The sequence below is a fragment of the Phoca vitulina genome, unplaced genomic scaffold, assembly GCF_004348235.1.
Source record: "Phoca vitulina isolate PV1807 unplaced genomic scaffold, GSC_HSeal_1.0 scaffold127, whole genome shotgun sequence".
NCBI lineage: Eukaryota > Metazoa > Chordata > Mammalia > Carnivora > Phocidae > Phoca > Phoca vitulina.
Window position 1 is genome coordinate 1 of NW_022589830.1, and position 9,582 is coordinate 9,582.

Consider the following 9,582-nt stretch of genomic DNA (forward strand, 5'->3'; position numbering starts at 1 on the left):
ACACGTCGTGTGCTGTGGGAACACAGCAGCTGCTGCCTGGATGCTGGCAGGTGCAGGGGCAGTGCTGAGCCTCGCCCCTGGGTGGCAGGGTCACGTGGCATGGTCCTTCCTCCCTGATGGAGTCCTGGAGGTGAAAGCAGGTGGCACAGTGCTCCGAGTCAGGGTGAGCTGCTGCATCCGTAGTAGTCAGGCTTCTTTGGATGCACACAGCAAAGATGAGGAGCGCATGTCTCACTGCTGTTGCTTCCTCTCCGTGCAGTGTCCTGTGGTCCAAGTGTGCTGGCGCAGCCAACGGGGGAGCGCTCCAGTCTCACGGCTCCTCCCTGGGTCAAGCCCTCTGGAACACCAAAGCCCCTGAAGACTGACAGCCGTTGGAGCATCCACCTTGGCAGCTGGCTCACACCCTGCTGGTCAGCATGGCTGCTGGGAAGGGTGCTGTGCGGAGCTCTTCAGCTGATAACAGATGGCGGCTTAGTGAAGCCGACCAGGGCAGGGGTTGCAAGCCAGTGCTGCTGGCGAAAACCAACCACCTGGGCTCTGAGGCTGCCAGAGGCGGTGGGGGCCAGCATGAGGCCTATGCTGAGCTGGTGCTGTCAGCAACCCCAGGCAAACTCAGACTGGGAAAGCCAATGGCCCAGAAGGTGTGCTGGGAACAGGGGCAGAGTGCCTTCACGGAGGTGCCTCGGCTCAAGAAGAGGCTGGAGAGTGCGCAGGCCAAGGAGAGGGAGCATGGTAACCCCACAGGCTGGCCTGTCCCCCAGCAGCTGACACAGGAGATCCCCAGGGATCCAGCTGGCAGCAAGGTCTTCTCTTGGCCCAGCGGAGCCCAAGGGGAACCGAGAAGCGCCTTCAGCAAACCATCCAGGTATCCAACAGGGAGACCTGGGCCAACCTCTGCCTTCCAGGCAGAGGGACACGCAGATGCCCTTGGGGAGCTGTTGGGACTCATCAACACGGTAGATGTCCCTTGTTGGGGTCAACTTTCAAATTCTAAGTTTTTGGTGGGTGATTTCTGGAACCTGCAAACGTTGTCACAAAATGTTCCTGTCTGCAGTGCTTTCATGGGTGCCCCCACACTGTGGCTAAAGCATGCCACTGGCCAGATACCCACACACTCATCCTCCTCCTCCCCTGCCTCTTGGGCTCTGCTGCGACCCACGTTCACTTCCCTGGGCCTGTCTACCCAGAACTGGTGTGCAAAGTGCAACCTGTCCTTTCGCCTGACCTCCGACCTGGTCTTCCACATGCGGTCCCACCACAAAAAGGAGCATGCAGGGCCTGACCTACATTCTAAGAAGCTGAGGGAAGAGGCCCTCACATGTCCCATTTGCCATGAATACTTCCGGGAGCGCCACCATCTGTCTCGGCACATGACTTCTCACAGTTAGCCAGTGACCGTGGAGCAAACCTGTAGGGGCAGCTTCTAAGATTTGGCAATGAGCCGGAGATGGCTTGCTGGTGTTTTCTTTGAAAAAGCTGGTCAGAGTTGTCTGCAGGGCTGTCTGCATTGGAGTTCATAGATGAACACCTCGGTCATCATTTGAAAAAGAGAGCCCTCAGCTGTGATGTGTTTTGATGGAAATAAAGTCATGCAATAAAATGATATGCTTTGTTAACCTAGGGCATTGGGACCATGAGGCATGAAGTGGAGGCCCTGCTCCTGTCACCATTCTGTTTGTTCCTTGGGGAGGCAAGTTTGGCACACAGCATGAGCTTTGGAGGCAGACAAACCTGGATTCAAATATTTCACATATTAGCCCTGACCTTGGACACATTGCTTTAATCGTCTGAGCCCCGGTGTTCTTAGGTGACACTTGTGTCTTAGGGATGTTGTCAGGGTTACATGCGAAGGTGTGTGGAAAATAGCCAGCATGACACTTGGCACAGTGTGATCACTGATTAAATGATATTATTGTCCAGATCAGTCAGGTGTTGTTAAATAACAAAATCTCAGTGGCAAACAATTCAAAGCATCTATTTCTCACTCGAGGGTCTATGGGTTGGCTGGGTTGAGTTGGTCTTGGCTGGGCTTGGCTCTGATCACAAATTATCTTTAAGTTCATCTTTTACTCTAGGACTGATGGGCTTCCCAGATGATACTTCTCTCGTGTTTATGCCAAGAGCCCAAGAAGGAAAATCCAAATACACAAGCAAACCTCAGGTTTCTGCTTGAGTCACTTTTTCTTTTTTTTTGAGAGAGAGAGAGAGAGTGCGAGAGTGTGGGGGGAGGGGCAGAGAGAGAGAATCTTGAGCAGGTTCCATGCTCAGCATGGAGCCTGACACGGGGCTTGATCTCAAGACCCTGAGATCATGACCTGAGCCGAAACCAAGAGTCAGACGCTTAACCGACTGAGCCATCCAGGCGTCCCTTGGGGTCAATTCTACTAACATCCTCTTAGCCAAAGCAAGTCAATGGCCAAGCCCAAAGTAAATGGGTGATATGTGCGTGCTACCCACAGTGAAGCCATGATGAGGGAGCGAATGTGAAATCCTACTGCAGGGGCATGAAGAATTGGGACCAATAATTCAACCAACACTCGCTCCATGGTTCTTCACATTCTGAATTCATGAAAGGGGGCAAAAGGAACAACACACCCACCCACCCACACACCCCTTAGCTCTCAGGAAGTGATGATGTACAACGGTTTAGGCTTAAAACACTGTGAGAATTAAGAGAGTTCTGGCTACCAGTATCTACTGCATGTTGTGTTTCTCTCAGTAACTGTTCTGTTTATCTGCATTTGTCCTTGCAAACCTCAGGTCATAAACTCTGATATAACTCAGGCCAGTTTGTGTGAAGGCCATCAGCTGGGAGTTCTTTCGAGTCAGTGAGTTCTTTCGACTGGTTTCCACTTCCCTTTCGGGACATGTTCATTTGATCTGCAATTTTCAACCCTCTGGTGGGGCCTCTGGCACAGAGCTCAGGCTGTGGTTGGGAAGGAGCTGGTGGGGGCGTTCAGACAGCGGCCAGTGAGCCATCCAAACAGCCCCCAAACTCGACCTCTTCTCTCCCTCTCCATGTGCCAACCTGGTGCAGGCAGCAGCAGGTCCCACCTGGCCCACCCTACCCCCATCCCCCTGACTCACCTTCCCCTCACCTTCCACCCACACACCCATCCATTCTCCACCCATAGCCAGCCATTTATTCACTCATTTATTGACCTCCCCAGGCACCCCTGCTGTGTCAGGCTTGGTGCCAGGCCCTGGGGGAGGCCCCTGAATTCTGCCCATGGTCCTTGTTCAGGGTATGCAGCCTAGCGTACAGTGTGACAGATGCCAAACAGAGGCCTGTGTGGGGCACCAGGCACATGGGAACAGGCCCACATCAGACCTGTGGGAGGGGAGGACAGTGCTTCCAGAGGCCTCCTGAGGAGTGGGGGCAAGAGCAGATCATCAAAGTCCAGCAGGTGCTGGAGGTTCAGATGGAGGGCGGTGGCTGGGGAAGAGGGGACCAGAGCTACAGTGCTGTAGGATGCTACAAGACCCATGTGAGAACCGAGTGAGATGGTGGCCCTCTGAGATGGAGACGGAGGAAGGCTTCCAAGGACAGGAGTTTGGCCCAGGACACAAGAAGGCTGGATCTGAGAGGCACTTTGAGGAATCCTCTGGCTGCAGAGGGAAGGGTGGGCTGGAGGAGAGGAGAGGATCCCCTGAAGGAGCCTCTGCATCTGGAAGGAGCCAGCGGTGCTCGCTGCAGGCACCAACAGAGCAGCTCCATTCTTGCAGGGAGGTTTGGAAGCCCCCTCCCTGAGAGAGACATGGGCTTTGTAGGATGGTCCCTTTCCCCACAGAAGGGGGCTGAAGCTTCAAGGAGCCTCCTTCCCCCGCCATCCCACGTGGGTAAGGAAAGGGTGCTCCCTGGAGTGTGAACCTGGAACCTGGAGGCTCCACATGATGCACTGACGTACATCGTTGCATCTGCCTGATGTGCACAGGAGGTAGATCTTTAATTCCCATGTTAATGCAGAAGAAACTAAGCTCCAAGAGGTTAAGAGTCTTTTCTAAGATCATAGGTTCCGGAGAAATGGTGCAAGAATAAGGTCCCAGGACCACCCAACTGTGAGCTCACATCTTTCCCAGCCTGCCATGCATTTGCTCAGCATGTGGTTACATGGCATCATGGATGGTTTAAAAATAGGATCTAGGGTCAGGCAGTGACTCCTTCTAAAATTTCGCCTTGCATCCTGCATACACTCCCACATTTCCTATCACCCTTTCCTTGAACACTTTTCTATTATCTTGTATGCTACACGAGTTTACTGATTTGTCTTATTTACTGTGTCTCTCCCATTACTGGAGCATAAGCTCCATGAGGGATTTTTGGTTTTGTTCACTGCTGTATCCCCAGGAGGAAGAACAATGCAGGAATGTAGTAGATGTTCAACAGACATTTGTTGAATGAATGAATGAATGAATGAATGAGATGCCTGGTTCCAGTCTCACCCCTGACAAACCCTGAATCAGCTGCTCATAAGAGTTTTGACATCTATCAGATGGTGTGCACAGCTGTTCTCTGTGCAATCTATTGGATTGGTCCATATTTCTGTGAAATCACTTTGAAAGGCACAAGTGCATTATACTAAAAATCAAAATTTGGAATGGAAGGGGACTCTAGAGTTCTCCTGCATCCTCTCACTTTATAGCGATGAGCACTGAGATCCACTGATGATCAGACCTGCAAAGTGATGCAGGGCAAGTGGCAGTGAGGTCAAGGCCAGGACCCCTGAAATGTCAGCCTGGGCATCTTCCCTGACCTGCCCACATGCTCTAAGAACATTGGCTGTAACCACACGCAGAATTACTATTAGCAGTGACCCCATCATTTTCAAGCAAGGGAGACATTTTAAAAAATATTAAAGCTAACCAAATAAAAGTTATGAAGAAGCGTAACGGAATGTCTTTCCCCAACTTTATAAGAGGCAGTTTATTTTAATAAAAACTAATGGACATGCAAGTTGCTTTGCAGCCATTGAAATTGACAAACTCCAAGATGACTTATGGAAATGATGACTTACAGTTTATGAAAGTGGCAGCTCCTACTTGTCACCAGGCTGGGTTCCCAAAGTCCCCTTGGCAGTCAAATCCTGCCTCATCCTTTCTTCTCTCCTGCCCTTCCAGAGTAGTCACTCTGAATCATGACTTTGCCCAATCTCCGTCTGCCACCTTCCATACTAGTTAAGGGTTGGCTGGTGATGTTGCCACAAAACATCACATCAGCAGGTGAGAATTTTCCTCTTTAAGTCTGGGGTAAGAATGATCACATTCCTTAAATTCTCTATATCTAATTTAATCTGCTCTACACCCCGATCCTGTGGTTCTGGTAAGATATGCAGTCTGTCATTTTCAAATTCCTCCCCTGTCTTTCAAGTTCACAGAAAGTTCCCCCAATGTGCCCCGCTTATGAAGGTAGCCTCCCTGAGAGTCATACGGTCTCCCCATGGGGCTCTGGTGTCTTTGTCTCTGTCCTCCAATGTGTTCAGTCTCCTCCCCTCTTCCAGGATCTTGGGCCTTGGTGCTTTTCTGGCCACGTTGTCATTACAGATGTCACACAGAAACCACGGAGTCAATGAACAGAAAGCCTTGGCTAATTTCTTGGAATAGGCGAGGGAAAATCCCTTCTAGTGGCTGGGACAATGGCAATGTCTATCTTAATCTCCCAAGCAGCAGCCATTCAATTAAGATTTATAAGAGTCCCCAAAATGTGCTAATGAGGCTGAAATAAGACATTCTGAATTCAGGTCCATTTTAGTTCTCAATTATAACCAAAATCTGCTCCTCCCCCTCCCCTGCCACCCACTTTTATCTGCAGGAGAAGTAAAACCTTAACAAGGCTGGGATCCTGGATTTCAGCTTCTGGCCAGTTCCTAAATCTTAGACCGTAAAGACAGGGTATCCTACTCAAATGACTCTATAATTAGATTAATGAACGTGAGTGAAGTCCACTGGGCTTAGGGACAGGGAGAAGAGGAGAGAGGGTGGGTCTGATACCTAGAATTCCTGTGTCCTGGGTGAAGGAAGTCTCTTTAGTGCCAGGCTGAATGCAGGCCTCAAGAGAGGCTAGAAATCAGTACTGTATGTGAAATTAGTGATTCAGTTGGTTTTTAAAAGCTGATGGCCAGAATAGCATGGACTTAAAGAAGCACATTAGTGGTGACGGTGATGGGGAGGGGGAGGAGCAACCAGCTGGAGACCCCTGAATCTATTATGTATCCAGACTTGGAAGAGTCTGGGTGCTGGGCCCAGCCCTGCTAACCTCACACAAACCGCCCTATTCTTCTGGGCACAAGAAGGAACTCCCACAGAGGGCTGAACCTCACCAGTTGTTCCAAGGTGAAGGGTGCGTCCTCCCTTTCCTTGACAGGTGCTGGCGCCCCCTGGAGGCAGCGGGCCTCCCCTGAAAGCCACTTCTTGTAAGAGAAGGTTTTATATACCCTGGTTAATTGCATAATTTTGTTTTTGTTTTTGTAGTAGAAGTCATGAGCGAGGACTAAAAATCATATAGTAAGAGGTGAGTCCCATAGGAAAAAAATGTTTTATTTTTTAAAATAAATTATGCTTCCCAGGGTAGCATTTTGATTTGTGCCACTTCCTAGGAGAGAATTTCCAGAAACCAATTTTGAATGGGGGTTGGGGCGGCAGTACATTCTGGGAGGAGGGTTGGTGTTCCTTAAATTTAACATTTTCTTCCCTGGCTGTCTTGTGTTTTCCTGGGGCAGGAGACAGGAAGTCAGTGGCCTCTGATACCCTTGCTATTCTAAGCCGCTTGCATTAGCAAGCTATTTTCACTGACAGCTACCCTCACCAGCAAGGAGGCAAGGAGTTCCTCAGGCCAGATGGCCGCTAATCCTATAGGACCCAGGAGGTGCGAGACGGACGCCCTCCAGTGGGAATCTCCTAGGCAGGCTTCTTTGCCCACAAGTGTGATTTGGGTTGCATCCTTTTTTTCTGAGCCCTGTCCTCTCATTGCATTCAAGCTGTGTGGATAACCAAGGCCCTCACTGACAGGCAGACATGCAAACACGGCTGCGTGTAGGGCTGTGTAGGTAAGCAGGAGGGTGAGATGGAAGGAGAGCTGGGGTCTTCCCCTCTGATGCTCCACTGTGGTCCCTCGCTCCGGCTGGACCGGGGACTTTGGACAAGTCTCCAGCAAGGATCCTGATGGTGAAGGTCCAGCCTGTCTGTGGGCTGGGGTTACCTTGGGGGATGGGGAGGACAGGCTGGCCCCAGCCCCTCTCACTGCAGGTCAGTGGGTGCCTTGTGGGGGGGGGGCGGGCCTCAAGCAGGGGGAGACCTGAGAAGGTTGCATGGCAGAGACCTGAGAAGGTTGCATGGCACAGAAATGGGGGTAGGAGTCTGTGGTGGGGATTTAAGAACCAAACCAGGACCCCAAAACAAGGGAGGGGGAATGGCAGGTGGGCCCAGAGCAGAGTGCAATTAACTCAGACAACTCATTATCCTGGTGATTGTGTGGACACAGCGGGGTGGGGGTAGAGAGGAGGGATTTCGGGTTAGCTCTCAGATCTCTGCCCTAATTTCAGGAGGGAGGTGTGGCTGTGCACAAGAAGGGGTCTTGGGGACAGGAGCAGGCCTTGGCCAGGCAAGGTAAGAGAAGGTAGAGGTAATGAGCTCATACTGGGACATCAAGAGCTCAAGAGGCCTGTAGTCTATTGGAGCAGAGGCTCCTAGGCAGCTGTGGGTCATCTGGCTCTGCCACCGGAAGAGAGGCCTGGTGGGATTTTGTTTTCCTTTTCCTTTTTCTCCAGTCTTCTATCTCCAAGCAGGTAACAATGCAAGAAAACCACCTCAGAAACACTGACCCTTTCTCTTTGGTCTGAACAGGACCCTTTTGGTCTACTTCTCCCACTTCAGGCCCTCTTCCCAGGGCCTCTTCATGATGTGGTAGAAACAGCAGGGTTTTTGGAGCCAGACAGATGTGGGTTCAAAGCTCACCTGTCCCCTAGTCCAGCTGCACCAGACAGTGCAGTTTGTTGTAAAAAAAAAAAAGTCTGTGGTTGATGGAAGCAGAAAAGGATGCCTTGAGAGGAGCCTGGCCTGCACCCAGCATTGGATGGGCAGGCTGAGGGCTCAGGGTGGACAGTGGGCAGGAAAAACGAGCTACTCAGCAGGACCTCAGCCATGGTCAGGCAGGGGAACTGCCTCTGGAGGACGTTGCTGCCACCTCTGCTGAGTGGGGTCATGACTCCACAGCCCTGCATGCTAGGCATCTGACCACTGCTGCTGCCCAGCTCCCACTTGCTTGAACATTTAACTTGCTTAAACAGATGAAATATTCTGCACAGGAACCTCTGATTGGCCCAGGAAGGACCTCGTGCCTACCCTGGTGGCCAGGGTGATGGGAAAGTGAACTTCTGGTGTGTCCAGCTTGATGGCGGGGGAAACGGTGTCAGATGACATTGGCTGGACACTGGATTAGCTCATTTCGTCTTCATAGCCCTGAAAGTGCTATTATGTCTCTCATTGTCCAGATGAGAAAACCAAGGCCCAGAGAGGTGAAGCAACTTGCCCAGGGTTGCGCAGCTGGGAAGTGGCTGGCCTGGCCTTTTCCCCGGGACAGGTTCACGATGGAACCTGGGCTCCCAAACACCTCACTGCTCTTAGTGAGTCTGTTTCCCACAGGTTCACATGGGGAGCGCTTCTCTGAACGCTCAAAGGGGGTGCATATGTTGGGTGGCCTAAAGGACACGTGTCCTTTGTGCTACCTGTATGACCTGTGAATTTGTGAGCTTAATTGAGTGTCAGCTGACTCCTGCGGAAATGGTAAGAATGGTTGTCCAGTGTTCGTTTCGGCAGCACATCTACACAAATCACAGTGACACAGAGATTAGCGTGGCCCCTGCGCAAGGATGACACGCAAATTCGTGATGTGTTCCATTAAAAAAAATTGTTGTCCATGCACTGTGAGGCTCAGAAGAGAACTATGTATGTCACCCACCCTAAGAGCTGCCCCACCCCTTCCCCTATTTAAGACCCATGGAGATCTGTGCCGTCGGCAGACCCCCAGCACCTAGTCTGACACCTTAAACAAAATCAACTGTCAATAAATGTCAGTTGTGTAAATCAAGGAAATCCAAATAATATCAAAGGAAAACCCATGGAAAAAAATAAGCAATCACTAGTGATCACTAAGGTATGGTTAGTGACTCAAGATATAATTTGTTTTATTTATTTCATTTTTGGAATAATGACTGCTGCATTTGAAAATTATGATCTATGCTTATTATAAGGATTTAAGAAAAAAAAGAAAAGTATAAAGAGAAAAAAAGTTAAAATATGACCCCTGATTCTACCACCTAGAGGAACCATTGTTTGATTTAGGTGATCATCAGATAGCTGTGTGTGGGGAAGGGTGGGAAGGAAGAGGGAGGAGAGAGAACGCCTAGAATGTAAGCATGTAGGGGCGTACACATCTGCCCGGATGTTAATAGGTCTAATGAAGAAAAGGGTGAGATTCCAGTATCTGTGCTACAGCTAACATTCAATCGTGCACTTAATCTTAGTTGAATTTAGCAGAAGGAAGAGGAACTGGAATGCTTTCCATCAGAGCTTTCCTATTTAGACAGG

At 50.4% G+C, this 9,582-nt stretch overlaps 1 protein-coding gene and 1 non-coding gene across 2 annotated transcripts; both read left to right on the forward strand.

The window, feature by feature from the left end:
* The first annotated feature begins 199 nt into the window (after positions 1–199).
* Positions 200–1,979, forward strand: ZNF488 (zinc finger protein 488). Its single transcript, XM_032399062.1, has one exon. It carries the CDS (start codon positions 417–419, stop codon positions 1,386–1,388), a length of 972 nt encoding a protein of 323 aa, XP_032254953.1. The 5' UTR covers positions 200–416; the 3' UTR covers positions 1,389–1,979.
* Positions 1,980–8,795: 6,816 nt separating this feature from the next.
* LOC116628752 lies at positions 8,796–8,899 on the forward strand. Its single transcript, XR_004298659.1, has one exon. It is a non-coding gene; the product is annotated as a U6 spliceosomal RNA (small nuclear RNA).
* Positions 8,900–9,582: the final 683 nt, after the last annotated feature.

Bases quoted from the DNA above. Each gene is read 5' to 3' on its own strand.
- ZNF488 (XM_032399062.1), top strand. From the start codon at position 417: ATGGCTGCTGGGAAGGGTGCTGTGCGGAGCTCTTCAGCTGATAACAGA.